The 16,082-nt window shown below is 55.5% G+C and overlaps 4 protein-coding genes across 7 annotated transcripts; 3 read left to right on the forward strand and 1 right to left on the reverse strand.

The window, feature by feature from the left end:
• Positions 1–238: 238 nt before the first annotated feature.
• On the reverse strand, positions 239–1,171 carry H257_10082. 2 transcript variants are annotated; one of them, XM_009836525.1, is made up of 4 exons: positions 964–1,171; positions 816–858; positions 646–749; positions 239–594 (listed from the first exon to the last, which is right to left on the reverse strand). In XM_009836525.1, exons 1-4 carry the CDS (start codon positions 1,121–1,123, stop codon positions 338–340), a joined length of 564 nt encoding a protein of 187 aa, XP_009834827.1. In that variant the 5' UTR covers positions 1,124–1,171; the 3' UTR covers positions 239–337. The 2 variants fall into 2 exon arrangements, with proteins under 2 accessions (XP_009834827.1, XP_009834826.1); XM_009836524.1 differs by having other exon boundaries at positions 816–906.
• A 220-nt stretch (positions 1,172–1,391) lies between these two features.
• Positions 1,392–5,166, forward strand: H257_10083 (hypothetical protein). 3 transcript variants are annotated; one of them, XM_009836527.1, is made up of 6 exons: positions 1,392–1,499; positions 1,554–3,913; positions 4,272–4,568; positions 4,659–4,745; positions 4,819–4,930; positions 5,027–5,166. In XM_009836527.1, exons 1-6 carry the CDS (start codon positions 1,415–1,417, stop codon positions 5,122–5,124), a joined length of 3,039 nt encoding a protein of 1,012 aa, XP_009834829.1. In that variant the 5' UTR covers positions 1,392–1,414; the 3' UTR covers positions 5,125–5,166. The 3 variants fall into 3 exon arrangements, with proteins under 3 accessions (XP_009834829.1, XP_009834828.1, XP_009834830.1); XM_009836526.1 differs by having other exon boundaries at positions 4,659–4,930; XM_009836528.1 differs by having other exon boundaries at positions 4,819–5,166.
• Positions 5,167–5,474: 308 nt separating this feature from the next.
• Positions 5,475–14,258, forward strand: H257_10084 (hypothetical protein; the record flags this gene model as incomplete). The annotated part of the gene is made up of 13 exons (XM_009836529.1): positions 5,475–5,578; positions 5,649–5,728; positions 5,780–6,525; positions 6,597–7,150; positions 7,231–7,676; positions 7,728–7,894; positions 7,985–8,356; positions 8,439–10,175; positions 10,358–10,627; positions 10,675–12,665; positions 12,728–13,490; positions 13,544–14,095; positions 14,154–14,258. The coding sequence occupies 13 exons, from the start codon at positions 5,475–5,477 to the stop codon at positions 14,256–14,258; spliced, it is 7,887 nt and encodes a 2,628-aa protein (XP_009834831.1).
• A 254-nt stretch (positions 14,259–14,512) lies between these two features.
• On the forward strand, positions 14,513–15,418 carry H257_10085 (hypothetical protein; the record flags this gene model as incomplete). Its single annotated transcript, XM_009836530.1, has 5 exons — positions 14,513–14,647; positions 14,709–14,830; positions 14,880–15,054; positions 15,111–15,349; positions 15,403–15,418. The coding sequence occupies 5 exons, from the start codon at positions 14,513–14,515 to the stop codon at positions 15,416–15,418; spliced, it is 687 nt and encodes a 228-aa protein (XP_009834832.1).
• Positions 15,419–16,082: the final 664 nt, after the last annotated feature.

Here is a 16,082-nt window from a genome sequence, read left to right on the forward strand (position 1 = left end):
CGTCCATATGCTGGTCGTGGACTATATGGCGGGAAAACTGCAGCCAAGCCTGCCGCTGACCGACGAGCTTTTTGGTTCTATGGAACGGCGTACATGCATCTGCGTGACTTCTGTTAGCATGTGTTGCATGCTTGCTGCTTCGAGTGACATGGCGTTCGGTCACACGATTCATCGATGAAATGCTAGTCCCCTTCATTCATATCCCACCAGACTTCGCATGCCAATATGGCTCGCTTTCTCCACTGCTAAAGTGTCGTAAGTTTACAAAAGTGATGAAGTCCATGTCTCCGCATGCTACTAGGCCTTGGACACAGTACTTTGTATCAAAACCATCGCATTATGCCGACGACAACGGGTCAGCAAAGCTAGCAATGGCCTTGTCGATCTGGTGGGTGGCTTCCTGTAGTTTGTACACCAGCTCTTCCAATTGTGCCACGGTGCAAGTGAACTCCACGGTCGCGACGACGCCAGTTCGCGGGGACTTTGTCGTGAGCACGATGAGATACAGCTGCTCGCGAATGTTGCCGTACGTGCTGGAGCGAATGCAGTGGTCGAGTTGCCACGACACTCCCACGACTTCGTTCAGTTCCAGTCCTACTGCGTGTCAGATGTGTTCTGCAGCCCTGTGGAGGAGCATGGGCGCACCTGAGACGCCACCCAAGGCACGGATATTTGGAACGGACGTGTGAAGGAGACCGGCGATGTCATCCACGGCGTTCTCCACAACCCCCAACTCCTCCACTAAGCGCCTACTCGTAGTGTAAGACACATGCGCTCGTCCAAGCTATCTATGGATGAGATTCATGCATCCATGCCTTGTACTCTCAGACGTCAAGTTCTGCTTGGCGACGTCGGCAACTAATATACAAATGGCAGCATAGGCTTCTTTGAGCACCACAGATTGATCTACCAAGGTTTGTATGAATGTAAGGGACGAGATGACAAAAGACATCACCTTCTTACCCACGGATGATGCACTGTCGAGCGCTGGAAGTGCCGGCGAAGTAGGGGAAGGATAGCTGAGTTGTTCTACCGCCAGAACAAACAACTGGCGCAGCACTGCACCTGGAAGCTCCGTCGCAGCCCGCTGGACTTGGCCTTCCACGGCACTTCCCAACGCCATGTTCAACTCCAAGATAACGCGAGCGGATACAATTTGGCTACAGTTGAGTTCTCTCATTTTAAAATTGCTTCGAAATTTAAAAAATAATTGATAGCTCCTATAAAATATAATTACCTGCAATATATAATTTGTTTCATTGTTCCATTTTCCAAACTTACACTTTTAATCGTGTACTAATAATAATACCTGTATTGTATTATTACCTGTACAATGTTATATTTGCTCAGAGTCATACCGGAATGCATGTCATTCTATGACTACATGCTCACAATCGTCGCGGTATTATTGTAGATGTTTTGGAAGAAGACAGACGAGCCGAAGAAAGCATCGCGTGCGAGGGCGGCCCCACCTTCCCAGAGAAGCGGCGGCAATGATGGTGCGTTCCGAGCCTGAATGGATATGCTAGGACTGTTCTCTGAACCTGCATTAGACTTTGACTTGGCCCAATTTGGCATCAAACCTGTGAGCGACAAGGACGTGGAAGCTGAAATGGCCAAGATGATGGCCGAGATCTCGAACGGGTCGTCTGGGGACATGGATGCATCGGACGACGAGACGGAACTCATGCGTCAGATTCAACAGATCGGCGTCGACGTTTATCCATCGTCCCTTCGGGCAGTGTCCTTGTCCATGGGCTCTATCCACTCGAACGACGAAAACGACGATGACGGAGAACTAAGCGACTCATGCTTGGACGACCCGCACCTCCAAGCCGAGCTACAAGGGATTCTTGGCACAGCGAAGAATACACCTTCCAGTCGCGAGGACGATGAACGACTCCGACTCCAACACCTCGTCGAGTCGGAGAAGCAAAACGCGATCAACCTCAAGCGGCAGGGGCACATCCACGGCGCGTTAGAGGCCATGCGGGTTATGAAGGCGTACGAAGCGCAGCTCGAAGCCCTAGGTCCTCCTGTTTCGGCTCCTCCTTCCCAGCGGCGGCGTCCAGTGGCGGCGGCCACGTCTGCGCTGTCCCCCACCATCGACGACGACGACGACGACAACCATCACACCATTGAAGTGACCGACGACGATTTAAACAATCCAGAGTTCGACGCCATGCTGAATGGTGGTGGAGCAAGTACAGTCAAGTCCAAAGCAGCAGCAGCAGCATCGGCCACGCCACCACAAGCTGCTGCAGTGGACGTCCACGACAACGACACTGTCGACAGCGTCCAAGCGCAGATCGCCGCGCTAAAGCGCGAGGCAATGGCATTGAAGCATGCCAACAACATTCCGCAGGCGCTGGCGATGCTCAAACAGGCGCGGGCAATGGAACCCAAGCTCGTCGAGCTCATGCAACGACGACACGCACCTCCACTTTCCCCAGGCGTTCCGACCATCCCAAGTGATTCTTCACATGCCAACGCACTTGAATCTCGTGGACAACAAGAGGGTCCACATGAGATGGCCACGTCGTGCACTGATTCAGACAAAGAAGAAGAAGGAGAAGCGATTCACGTGACCGATGACGACTTGGACGATCCCCAGTTTGATGCCATGTTACAACACATAGATCAAGGCAAAGACACAGAACGATCGAAGAGTACTGCTTTGGACGACGCACTGGACGACGACATTGCCGCGTTGAAACACCGCGCCATGCAGTTGAAGCAAGCGAATCGGGTGCCGGAAGCATTGGCGATGCTGAAACGAGCACGGGCGATCGAAGTCAAGGCTACCCACCGACATACCGCGGACCTGCCACCGTCGTCCGCCGACGCGGACATGGTGTCGTCGTCGGTTGTGGGGAATCCTGACACGATCACGCTTTCAGTGGATGCGATCAATAAAGTACCCACGCACGATGACATGTCCAGTGATCACGTCATACTCGCTGAGACGGGGGGTTCTTTGGCCGTCGCCGACGACAACACGATTGAGGACATTGCCCTTCGCCCGCGCACGTCATCGTCTCAGTTGATTGACGAATTCGAAGAAGAAGAAGGCGAGCCGTTTCATGATGCCGTGTCTGCCCCGCCGCCGCCATCGTCCTCTATCATGTCTGTGCAGGAGCAAGTAAACGCGGCCAAGACACTCGCGGTGGCGCTCAAGAAGCAAGGCAACATCCATGACGCCTTGGTGCAGTTGCGCCTCGCTAAGGACCTCGAAGCAACCCTCCAAGCCAATTCTGGAGCAACGTTGTACGACCAGCAGCAACGAGCGAATGCGTTCGAGTCGATTGAGAAGCAACTGGTCGAGTTTGGCAATGAATGCCGCGTCCAAGCCACGCGCCTGCTGTCCATCGACCGCGGACGCGCCCAAGAACAGCTGAATCTGCACAAAACGTACGTGGCTGCCCTCGAGACGCTGCGCGCCGCCCGCGCCGACCCGCGCCAGCCGCCGCCGTCGACACATGTCGAGGAACGAGTCGACATGGAGGAACATGTGAACGTTGATGTGCCCGTCGATCGCGTCCAGCTCAGCGTGCTGCAAATGCGATCGACGTCGCCGGCCACGACGGCCAAAGACTTGTTTGTGAAGCTCCTGTTGAACGTTCCGTCTCAGAATCCGCACGAACTGACGACGGCGACCGCGCGCGGGTCCGCCGCCGGCCTCTACACGTACAACGCCGTGTCTGTATTCCCTATCCAGCGCAACCGCGGCCTGCAAAAACTCGTCGAGCTGCGAAAAGCCCAAGTCGAAGTGTTTACGGCCGCGGGGTTCTTCACGCCGGCGCAATCCGTGGGCAAAGTGACGTTGCCGCTCAGTCCCCTGCTTACGGCGGCTGAGATCCATTGCTGGCTGCCCGTCATGGTCAATCGGCGGCCCTGTGGCCTGGACGTGCAGGTATATTTCAAACAACCAAAAATATTAATAATAGTTGGAAATTGTTTTGATTTTCCTGTCGTATTGTGCTTTCGAGTGAAATGTTGTGGTTTCTCGTTGGAATTTAAATCGATTTGATTGGCTACCTCAGATGAGCTCAAAATTATTAACCAATCAAAACCCATTTCTAAATGAAATTCAACCAATCAGATCGATTGTGGATCGGTTATTTGGTCGGCGCGATTCGATTGCACGCCCCCCTCACCAAATTTGTACTATCAAATCGACAATATCATTTTTAATATATTTTTGATTTGTATTTGAAATAACATGGGCGAATCATCATGGAAGGGGTTGGTTGGTTGATCGGGTGGTGTAGATTCGCATCAAGTTGAACGTGCCCCTGCGAGACAAGGAGTTCCGACCGGTCAAGACGCGAGTGTTTGTTGTGGACTCGTATCCGCCGCCAGTGGGACCAACAACCCAACAGACCCCGGCGACAACACCCCCAGCCATTCCTGTGGACGTGCGAGCCATTGCTGCAGCAGCCCCGCCCCCATCGACAGTCGCCAAGCGAAAGGCGTCGGTGGTGTCAGAGAGAACGACCGACGACGACGAGGACGACGACCCGCATGCTGTCGACAAGATTGTCAGCTACGATGTCATTTGCCAAGAGGTATGTCGTGTGAAGTACACTCACTGGACAGATCTATATCACCCAAAGGAAGGAGGTACATACACCTGCTAAACCAACTTGATGGAGTAGGTGGCTAAACTGGAGGAGAAGATTCAGGGGGGATTGAATGCTCCGGCGTTTGTGGATCGCTTCGAGTCGTTGGCGTTGAAAAAGCAGGTGGGAAATGACGAGAGTGTGTTTGATGGAAGGATGAGAAGTCAGTCATTGTGTGTGTATGTACGTGTTGTAGCTGTTGGAGATCGACATCCAGACGGGCAAGCTGACGGAAGCCATGTACGTGGACCTGTTGAATGCAGCCATCATCACGGACACGGCGCTGGCGCGCTCCCTCCATCATCAAGGTACGAAGAAACAACATGTCCAATTTGTTGGTTTCGTGTGGTTTCATATGTGGTGCCGGAGTGGACGAGGTCACTGGCGGCTATATGACGATGTAGGTCGCAAGTTGGACGGCGCGAGGGTGCTCCACCGTGTCAAGGTCATGCAACAGGAAGTAGCGTCCGCGACGACGACGGCACCACCCGAAGAGTCATAGGAATACCAGTCGTAATAAACACATGTCTGTGAATCAACAGCAATGCTGTCGTCACTTTGTATGGACCTTGGGTTCCACTCCACCTTGCCATGCATACAACGAGACCCACATCATGAATGGGCATCCCGATGCTGTTGATGATAGCCGCGATGCCGACTCGGAAGCTTGGTCTTGGTAACTAGCTACAGATGCAACATCACGTGTCAAATGTCCCTTCCAAAATCTGTTGAGAAGATGCTAGCTAGCCAATCAAATCGTTGCATTTGGATCTTCAGTGTGTCCTTTCGCAATCGATCAACATTCTGTCGGCCTCAAGTAGTAAGCCCGCCGCGACAGGAACAGCGCGGCAAATGGCCGACCTAAAGCACCCATTTGAAGACAAGTATTTGGACTTGAAAGATGAGAACATTGCACTCAAGAAGAAGAAGAATGAACAGGAAGACACTATCAAGAGGTTCGATGATCCCCAATAGCTGCAGGATGTGTTATCAGTGGGGGACGTGATAACCATACGGTCGTGGTAGGATGTACACAAAGCTGGCGATGATCGAAGAGACTCTCAAGCGAAAGGAAAAGGAGCAAGTGCCAGAAGCCGATTCGCCAGGTACCCTTCACCCTCCACGGATTCAACTACAGCCACCAACTTCTTCCATAGTCAAAGGTGGCGTCGCTGGAACGTCCTTTCGGCGCGACGTAGAAACCGAGCGCTTCATCCACGAGTTGCGGCGCGAAAATGCCGCGTTGCGGAAGAAGACTCAAGCCATGACCGAGTCCAGTCGATATGGGTTTCAAAAGGACAAGCAAAAGGTGGCTGCCTCCAAGAAGAAGGGACCAGTGCCAGTCAAGCACCAGTCGAGCCCTGGTCATCACCACCACCAAACGCCCCCCTCCTCCAACAACACGCTCGAGGGCCATTCGTCCATGGCTCGAGCGATGCATCATGCTCATCATTATGCGTCCTCGTCGTCGACAGCGGCTGGAGGTGTCCGCGGAAGAGACGACAAGTCGCTCGAAGCGGCTCTGAAGGCCCGCATGGTCACCGCCGAGCGGCACGTCGTGCAGCTACACCGCGAGAATGCCGACTTGAAGGAATCCCATCATCATCATCACAACAACAACAATGATGGAATGAACGACAGTGTCGAGCAGTTGCAGCGAGAACTCCGCGACAGACAGGCCCAACTGGTGATTTTGAACGCCCGGTTCGACAACCTCGAGTCCAAAGCTATGGCCGAGCGTGAGATCCAAGAGAAGACGCTCGAGCAAATGGACAACTTTAACCGCGTGATCCATCGGCTGCGAAGTGAGCTGCAGGAAGCGCACATGGTGCGCGACGACATGGAGAAGAAGGTTGCCAAGGCCAAGGACATGCGGGAAGAGCTAGAGATGTTGCGGGCGCAGGTACTGCTAATATCCTGTTATGTATTCCCATCATAGAGCGAATGAATGAACGATCGACACTTGAACCGTAGAACCACACGTTGGAAGAACGCATGACCAGTTTGTGCGAAAGCCCGTTCATCAACGATGCGTTCCAGCGAAAGGAGCGCATCGATAAGCTCGTGGCGTTGGAGTCGCAGACCAAGAAGCAGCAGCATGCGATCGACGCGTTGCAAGCCGAAGGGCAAAAGCACGTGGCCGTGATTCAAGAGCTCCAGGCCAACATTCGGCTGCTCAAACAAGCCAAGGACGGCGCCGACCAAGAACTGCTTCGTGTCAAGCAATTGCTCGACGATGAGCGCCTACAGCAACGCCAACCCCATCAAGTTGCTCCGCCATTGACTCACCAGCCATCGTCCCCCGTGCTCGTACAACCTCCCCAACGCCAAGCCTCGTCCAAGTCGACTAGTCCCATGCACCAGCAGTCGCCCCCGTCCAATCAAGGTGACCCCCCCCTTGCCTTCCAAACCATTCCACCCCGAGCTACCGGTGCGTTGCCCCTGGTGTTAAGAAGAGGCATCGTGCCGGACGATCCGTCCCACGTCGCGTTTCTCGAAGGCACCGACAGCCTTCCAGCCGACAACAGGTACATACGCCCTATGACCGTAGTAGTAGCAAGCTAGCGCATTCTTCAAAAGTATTCAACACGTCGTTTTGTAAATTTAGCGTCGCGTACCTTCGCCACAAAGTGCACACGCTTCAGATCGCCCACTTGACGTCCACGCAGGAGCTGGAGCGGTGTGAAAAGATGCTGCAGGCCCAGACGAGCATCAATCGGGAGCTAACGTTTGAGATCGAGGAGCTGGTGACGCGCAAGGACGCCGGACACGTGGCACTGCGCCGAAAGCTCGACGAAGTGGAATTGGTCGCCGACACGCGGCTGCGTAAAGTTGCCATGTTGGAGGCACAGCTTCGACAGCTCAAGTACATGCGATCGTCAGGCAAGAAAACTACCCGTGGCAACAAACCTCAAGGCAACGATGACGACGACGAAGAGGACTTGCTCTCGTTGGGCGACGAAGACGACGAAGTCAATGCCCAAGGAGGCAAGCTGGTCCGACGAAGCCGCCCCATGGACCTCTTGGCAGACTCGGCCGTTGACTTGGCGGCAGGTACGAAAAGAGACAAAGTGGAAAGTTGGTTCATTGGTCGGTGTGTTGTAGGCGAGAATCTGCTCGAAATTTGGATCGTCGGGGGCGATTTCGACTCGAAATACGTCAATGGCTCTGGGTGCACGTTTGTCTTGTGTGACTTTTTCGATTTTGAGTCCCAGTCGACGTCGCTCGTGCTTGGGAGTCGGCCAGCGTACAACTTTGCTGCGTCCTTCAAGGTATATATATACTTGTAGCTTATCCCTGGATCTTCCATGCCAATATTGTTCATGGGGGTGGGTTGTCATTTGATTATTTGATTGCTTTAGATCACAGCAGACGCGTTCTTTCTGCGGTACTTGGCGTCGGAATCCCTTGCCCTCGAAGTGCATCAAGCCGTCAAGGGCGACTTCCACGTCGTGGGGCGGACATCGCTGCGGCTGAGTCCGCTTCTTGTGCACTCCAGCGGAGCGCTCAAAGATTCAGCCGTGCCCGTGCGCCATGTCACGACCAACGCCACGATCGGTCGGTTGCACCTCGTCATCCGAGTCGCGCTGCCGCTGACGGAGATTTGGCAGCTGCACTTACAAGCGTGTCCGTCTGACGGGGCTTTTCTAACTGCCGACCACGCGACCGCAGCATCGGCACACGCCGCCGCCGTCGATTTGGTCCCCGACGATGCCCCCCTGAACGATCTACAAGTATGCATCTTATGGTTTGCATAATGAAGATATAACACTGTTAGGGGAATCACATGCAGGCATTGATACTATATATGCTTAGGTTTCCATGGTGGCATGCCGCAAACTGCTGACATCCAGTGGCATCCCACCGAGTGCATACGTACATTACCAGCTCTTGGGGTTCCCTGATGTGTTCACCGACATCGTGCCGAACTCGGGCGCGCCGACGTTCTCCAACGACCACGGCGGCAATCACTGGTTTACACTGGCCGTGGATCCATGCCTTAAGCAGTTCTTTAAAAAGGTCAAGTTGCGCTGCACCATCTTCGACGACAACGCATCGAGTTCGTCTGGGGGAGGGGGGGTGTTGGGGTCATGCGACGTGCCGCTGCGGTCGCTCGTGGACGGCGACCCCGTCGACGGATGGTTTGATGTCGTGCACGAGTCAACCTCGTCATCACCTGCCATCGTGGGCGAATTGCTTGTGCACCTATCGTGGAAACATCCGTTCCAGCTTGTGGACCAGACCAACCACAAAAATGCGCTCACCCAGACCCAAGTTCATGACCTCATGGTCGCGTTCTCTCCACTCCACGACGGCCGCGTCAACTACCGCGCCTTCCTGGCGTACGCCCACGCGTCCGTCTTTGCATCGGCGCTGTTTCTGGACACGATCCAGTCGATTCAGGCGATGCTGCATGGGGCAGTTGCGGCGGGGCGCGACGTGCCATCTGCCATAGCGTCGGCCACGTCGTCAACGCCGGCTCTGTCGAAAGACGCCGTCGCCCGCGCGTTTCACGCCGCGGGGCTTTCCCTGCCGCCCGACCAGGTCCAAGTGCTCATCGACGTTCTCGGGGACGTGAACGGATTCATCCACCCCGTCGAGCTGTGGCGACATGTTCAGCCGACGCCGTCGTGCCAGGACCGCTTTGTAGCCCAAACCTGTCGGGATGTAGTGCGTCGGTTTGAACTGACCGAGCGCCAACCGACCAAAGTCACAGCGCCCTTTGAACGGTACGACCCCACGCACTGCCAGTACGTGAGTCGCGCAGAATTCAAGCGCGGCTTGGGGGTGTTGGGCTTTGTCGTGTACGACCCCGAGGCCGACCAAGCCAAGGCCGACTTGCTCGGAAAGAACCCCTCGACAGAGACACGTGACCGGCTCATGTCGACCCCCCAAGACGTCGTCGTAGCAGTAGCTGACGAAGCCGAAGTCGAAGTGCTAAACCCAAAAACGACGACATCGGCTACGACCGAGTTTGAGCAGCGAAAAGCCGCCTTCACCAAGCGCATGAAGCAAGCCGCCGACGCCAGCTGCAAAACGAGCTACGTCTTGGATGCCCCCAAACTTCCATCCTTGTCTTCTAACCAGCAACAACCCCTGCCCCCCAGCCGCGCGGCGCGGGTCATTCAGCAACGATTCCGAGCGTACCGTCAGCACGGCACTTCATCCATACAACGATCGTCTGCAACTACCGCAGCCAGCACCATGGTAGGCAATCCACAACTGCAACGTGAGACCCTACTGGACGTGGAGGCGTTCTTGGCCCAAACGCTTACCGTCACGGACGACCTCAAAGCCACCCTCGTACGGGCATGTCAAGAGCTGGACCACGCCAAGCGAGGCCGCCTCAGTCGCAAGCAAATGACGTTCGCGCTGCGGCCGCTGTGTCTGACGCCGCCACACCTGCGCTGTCTCTTGGACGCATTCCGAACCGACGACGGGATATCGAATGGACAGACAGTTGTCATGTACGCGCCACTGCTGCACTTTGCACTGACCGCCAAGCACGTACTACCGCCCCTGACTAAATGGCTGCACACTTTGGTGCTTGAGGTATACTGTTGTGTGGTTGGGTTTGGTTTCATGGTTACTCTTCTGGGGTTGTGGATTTCGATAGTATGTTCACCGAGGTCTAGTAAGCTTGTGTGGACTTTCAGTGTGTGTGATGCACTACAGTACTACTTGGGTTGTTTCATCCAATTCACAGTTTATCTTGACAATGTGTGACAATGTAGGAAGCAGACATGGTGCCGTTTGCTCACGCGGACGGCAAATGTGACAACGTGCTTCCGTTCGACGTGTTTCAATCGTGTTTGAAACGCAAGTGCCCGCACTTGTCGTCCACGCAAGTAAACCTCATCGCGCAACTGTTTGACGTGTCGGGTTTTGGTGTCCACTACCGTGCGTTCTTCGAGTACATGGCGTCGACGCCGATGTCCGTGTCGCTGCAAAAGATCAAGGCGAGTCTACGATCGTTGTCGCCCCCCACCAAACAAGCCATTCAGGTACCACAAGAAATATACGACCATCTGATCATTGTGTTGGCATGTAGGTGGCACTGGCGCAAGTGCCCCAGGACGAGTCGTTGACCAAGCTGCAGCTGTCGGCATTGTGGAAGCAGCACAACGTCGAGTTGATGCCGGCGGACCAGTCCGTGCTCTGGGCGGTGCTCGACCCGTCGCGGCTCGGCACGGTGTCCCCCGCGTCGCTGTGGACCGTGTTGTTTCAGCCGTCGTCGTACCCTGCCTGTTTGAATTCTGGAGAAACGGCGCCGCTGGACTTGGCGTTGCTTCAGCAGTTGTCGTGGAACTCGAGGCGGTACATCGCGCCAGACTCGGACGCCGTCCTCGCTGCGTTCACTCGGTACGATTGGGCCAAGACGGGTGGCATCGGCGTCCATGAATTTGCCGCCGTGGTGCAGCAGCTCGGGTTCATCGTGACGTCCACCCATGCGTCGCAGCAGCTTGCGCGGCATTTCTACAGCCACGGACACGTACAATATAGTCGGTTCCTCCAGTGGAGTCGCGGGCCCGACGTGTCGTACCCGGTGCTCCAGACGCGGCTCCAGCACTTTGTCCAAAACGTCGCCGCGGACCAAGACGTCGAGGTCGCGGCGGTCGTGGGGCAGTGGCGCCAGGCGTTCCCGCCACCGCCAGTCACTCGGCATGCATTTGCTTCGATCGTCGCCCAGCCGCCGCTGGCGCTGCCGTTAAACGCGAACGAGATCCGCGCCGTGCTATATCATTTGGACCCCGACTGTCATGACGTGGTCGACGTACACACATTTCTGCGGTTCACAGACACTGAGAACGCCCCCGACGACAGACCCCGTTCTCTAGACGCCGTAGCAGACGGGGAACAGGGGACGGCCGTGTTGTCGGCGCTGCGGTCTGTGGTGGCCAAGGCCAGAAAACACGACGTCCTCCACTTGTTCCAAGCGTATGATGGCTCCAAGCAAGGCGTGGTGGAACCAGACATTTTCGTGCTCGTGTGGCGCAAACTGGGGGTCGACCTGCAGCCCCCCGACGTCCACTGGATCTTTGCCGAGTTTGCCAAGGACGGTCATCGCTTGGCGTATCGGAAATTCCTTCGTCATCACTTGCAAGATCAGGATGGTGACGACGACGGTGACGACGATGATGACGACGCGGTCGCACACGCCCGACGGCTGGACAAGCGTCGCGCGCTGCTGCGAGACATGCTGCAGACCGCCGCGGCGGAACGCCCCAACGAGTACGCTGCGTGGAGGCAACAAGTGCGCGTCCGGGCCAAAGGGCGGGCGTACCTATCGCGGGACAAAGCGCTGTCCATTTTAGCCAAAAGCCAAGCGAACGGCAGCCAGTTGATTGACATGCCAGTGTTTGAGCGGTGCTTGCATGTGTTTGAGAACGTTCGTGACGACACCGGTGGCGACGGTGACAATGAAGGCAACAAAACCAAGCATAAAGTGTGCATGGCCATGCTCCAGGCGTGTCTGGAAAGCGCCGCGCCGCTGCCGCCTCCACATGAAACTTCGACGAGAACGACGAGTGACGGCGACGAAACTGTACTGCAAGACAGCGTGCGGGTGCTGGGGATGGTCCTACGCCGGTGTGTGGAGCAAGGGGTGGACTACCGACGAGCGATCGACCGCCACGATGACCCGGCGTGGAGCGGGCTCGTGACTCCAGCCCAGGTCAAAGCCAGTCTCATGGAACTGGGGTTCAACGTCGTGGCCGACGGCATGCGGTGCATCGGGTCCCTCATCGGCGCCTTCCGGTTCTCGTCGGACAACCAAAACGATGCCATCAACTACATCCAAATGGTGCACGCCGGTCGACATGCGGCGGACCTGCCGCCGTCCGACACTTCAACTACGTGGCAGGTAGACGAAGCGTTGCGTGCCAGGGTGCGTCAGAAGTGCCATGTGACGTTCCATCCGGACGGAGTCGCCGCCGTGTGTGCGCCGCTGGCCCGCGCGTTCGGCCACTTTGACCGCGACGACGTGGGGTACTTGACGTTGGCCTCGTTCACCGCGGGGCTACACGCCCTGCACTACCACCCGTCCGTCGTCCCCATTTTGACTGAACCTCCGCAATATTAAAACCTTATGGTGTATGTTCTAGGTCTGCTGCGGAAACCCAAGCGCTTTTCGACAGCCTTGCCATCTTCCGCCTCGCGACGCCGGCGGTCGTGTCCCGCGTCGAGTTCGACGCGTGGGCTCTTGATCCCCATCGGCACGACTTGCTCGCGCACCTCCACTCGCGCATCGCATCCTTCTCGGAGCTCTCACATGCGCTGGCGGCGGCAGACCCCCGCCAGACGGGGGAGCTCCCCGTAGCAACGTTCGGCGACGTCTTGGCTACCCACGGTGTGCGGGTCAGCCAATCCGACCTCGGACGGCTGCAGTACCTCTTTGATGTGAACCGGACGGGGACTGTGCTCTCGTACAAACTGTGGTTGCGGGTGGTTGCTCGCAGCTTGGCCGCCAACTCGAATGCCGCCATCAACGTCGACGACATGGAAGTCCACGATTCGTCGTCTGTGCTTGCTGCGGTGCATCGCACGCTCAAGACGTACATGATTGATGCCAACACATCTCACCAAGGCGGCGTGACCGCGTCGGCGCGCGCGTGCATGGAGGCTGCCGACGCGAGTCGTGGCGGCGTGCTGGCGGTGGCGGACTTCTTCCTCACGATGAAGCACATGGGGCTAGTGCTGGCCCCGGAACAAGTCCGGGAGCTGGTGCTGCGGTATCCTGGTGGCGCGGACAAGCGGCAGATCGATTACCGCGCCTTGTTGGCGGATGCAGCTCCAGCCGACACCACCGTGATGCAGCGAGTGATGGCGTGTGTCGAAGATGCGTTGGAACGCGGTATCGATGTCCTGGTACGACCGATAGCGACTGTTTTGTTTACGAGTCTGAGGACGAGAGGTTGTAGTCCCGACTACGACGATTGGACACCACGGGCCATGGGACGTTGACGGCGTCGCAATTTCGAGTGGGGTTGGAAGAGCTCGGCGCCGCGGTGCGCGATACCGACATGCCTCTGATCATGGCAGGGTTCGGCGGTGACAGCAGTGTCGTGGAGTTGCGGCATGTCCTGCAACATGCACGAGTACAAGCAACAAAGGCGCTGCTGTGCAAGTTGGAGCCGTTGTCGGATGCTGTGATCGCCGCGTCGGCGATGGACAGAGCGACGTTCGCGTCGTTGTGTGTATCGCAGGGGATCTCGCCGCTGTCGGCAGCCCAATGGACGATTCTGGACGATCAGTTTGGGACCTGCGACATGATCGACGTCGGTCGACTTGTGCAAAGCGTGCGAGCGGTGGGTGTGCAATCCGTGCTCCACCAGCTGCGTGATGGATTCAGAGCCGTCGGTTGCGTGGCCAAGGATCTTGGTCAGGCCTGTCTGACACTTGATGACGACTACACGGGTCAACTGTCAAGCTCGCAATTTTTTGACGTGCTGCAGCAGGTGATGGGGACTCCGGTATGTACGTCCATCCTCGATATCTCCATGGTAGTGATGGAGTGATTCTTGTGCGTAGGTGTCTCTAAGCAAGAGGCGCCTCCTCCATCACGCTCCTTGGGTCGTCTTGGACCACGTCAACTACCGCGCGTTTGTCGCTGCAGTGTTCCATTCACAAGTTTGACATGTCTGTTGTTTTTTTCTGCGGGAAGTGCGGTATTCGGCGAACTTTACAGGGGCGTACTTGAGATGCGATAATAGAAAACACGGCGTCGAAATTATTTCATGGTTCAACAGTTGCACTTGAGATTTGTATGTGCTAGGAGCGACGGCAATTAAAGTGTACGACTCATAAAAAAAAACAGGCCAGAGCAGCGGGTTCTAACCAACAATTGCAACTCAACCAATTATTATTACCCAACTGAGACCTTTGCCGCCATGTCCGACGACGAATCCAAGCCCGTGGTTGCCGCGCCTGAAGGTGCCGATGCGACTGCCGTAGATACACATGACGCTGCTGCTTCCACCGACGATGCAGCTGTAGAGCCGATCCCCACGGCTCCCGTTGTCAAGGTAAAACCGTCCGACCAACAGGTCCACATTGCAGCCACGCCGACCATGACACCATCCATAGCATCCGTTGCAACACCGATGGGTGCTCTGGTACGACAACCCGAAGAAGAAGCTCGCGAACGAGTCGTGGGAAGAGAACTTGAAGGTCGTGTACACGTTTGACACGGTCGAAGACTTCTGGGGGTACGTCGTCGCCTCATGTTGTGTTGGCCAATGGCTAACGTGGACATAGCATGTTCAACAACATCTTGCCTCCGACCAAGCTGCTCGTGGGCAGCAACTACCATTTATTCAAAGAAGGCATCCGCCCCATGTGGGAGGACCCGATCAACGCCAAGGGCGGCAAGTGGGTCTTGACCAACAACCGCCAGCGCCGCGCGCGCTTGGACGATGCATGGATGAACACGGTACTAAAAGTCATCTCCTGTCAATATGGAGTCCAATGTGTTTGCATGTTGTCCAGATGCTGGCCCTCATTGGCGAATGCCTCGAAGACGACGACGACTTGAGTGGCGCGGTGGTGTCGGTTCGGAAAACGCAGGACCGTGTCGCAGTGTGGACCCAGACGGCTACCAACGAGCCGTTGCAGCGAAAGGTTGGCAGCAACTTTCGCAAAGTGCTCGACTTGTCCAAGAACGAAGGCCTCAAGTATCAAAGCCACGCCGATGCCGCCGCCAGTGGCTCGAGCTACCAAAACGAAGTGTACGAACAGCGTCAGTCACTATATTGGATCATCTCATTGGGGATGATTGTAGTGTGTACGATGCGTAAACTTACTCAACCCCGGCGGAAGGACGGACAGCGGCCAAGTAGGTAGATGATGGTCGCAAAGGCTTAGATATAGGAGGCTGGATTGGACAACGATCTGCAGCGATGTATTGACAATAGTTCTGTATTGTAATTTACTTTTTCCCGGCGCTGGTGTCGTTGGCATCTGATAGATTGGCAGGCATCATCATATAACAGCATCTCCCATGCAAAGTCCTCTTCCATGATGGCACGACCCGACAACAACAGGGCTTCAGACAGACCCTAACGTTATCCCATATCTTGGACTTGTTCAAACTTGTGCTATATACATACACAATAAATCGACACTACCAAATCGACAGAAAGAGGTTTCCAAAGTAATAGCAATTATAACAACTACTAGAAGTATTGTATTGCAGCGGATGGCCAATACAATTATGGTATTGCTTTTACTGCATTTATTAATAAATATTAAATAGTGTGTGTCTTAAATTAGTGTGACAACAATTCCACTGCGACAAAGTTCACTGAAGTACTTACTATTAATTAGTACCTGTAATCGATCGATAGATTTAGCACTAAGCTTACCAAATTTTGGGCGAGTAGACAATACAACGTATAATAGCTGTGCTTATATAGTTCACTTGGCGGCAATATCATGCATTTGATTCGAAGTTGGAGTAGG

Source organism: Aphanomyces astaci (assembly GCF_000520075.1).
Source record: "Aphanomyces astaci strain APO3 unplaced genomic scaffold supercont1.26, whole genome shotgun sequence".
In the NCBI taxonomy this organism is placed as follows: domain Eukaryota; phylum Oomycota; class Saprolegniomycetes; order Saprolegniales; family Verrucalvaceae; genus Aphanomyces; species Aphanomyces astaci.

Bases quoted from the DNA above. Each gene is read 5' to 3' on its own strand.
- H257_10082 (XM_009836524.1), bottom strand. From the start codon at position 1,123: ATGGCGTTGGGAAGTGCCGTGGAAGGCCAAGTCCAGCGGGCTGCGACG. The intron at 907-963 runs GTAAGAAGGTGA...AAACCTTGGTAG, and splicing joins CGACAGTGCATCATCCGTGG to ATCAATCTGTGGTGCTCAAA. The intron at 750-815 runs GCATGGATGCAT...CACTACGAGTAG, and splicing joins TTGACGTCTGAGAGTACAAG to GCGCTTAGTGGAGGAGTTGG.
- H257_10083 (XM_009836526.1), top strand. From the start codon at position 1,415: ATGTTTTGGAAGAAGACAGACGAGCCGAAGAAAGCATCGCGTGCGAGG. The intron at 3,914-4,271 runs GTATATTTCAAA...CGGGTGGTGTAG, and splicing joins CCTGTGGCCTGGACGTGCAG to ATTCGCATCAAGTTGAACGT. The intron at 4,931-5,026 runs GTACGAAGAAAC...ATGACGATGTAG, and splicing joins GCGCTCCCTCCATCATCAAG to GTCGCAAGTTGGACGGCGCG.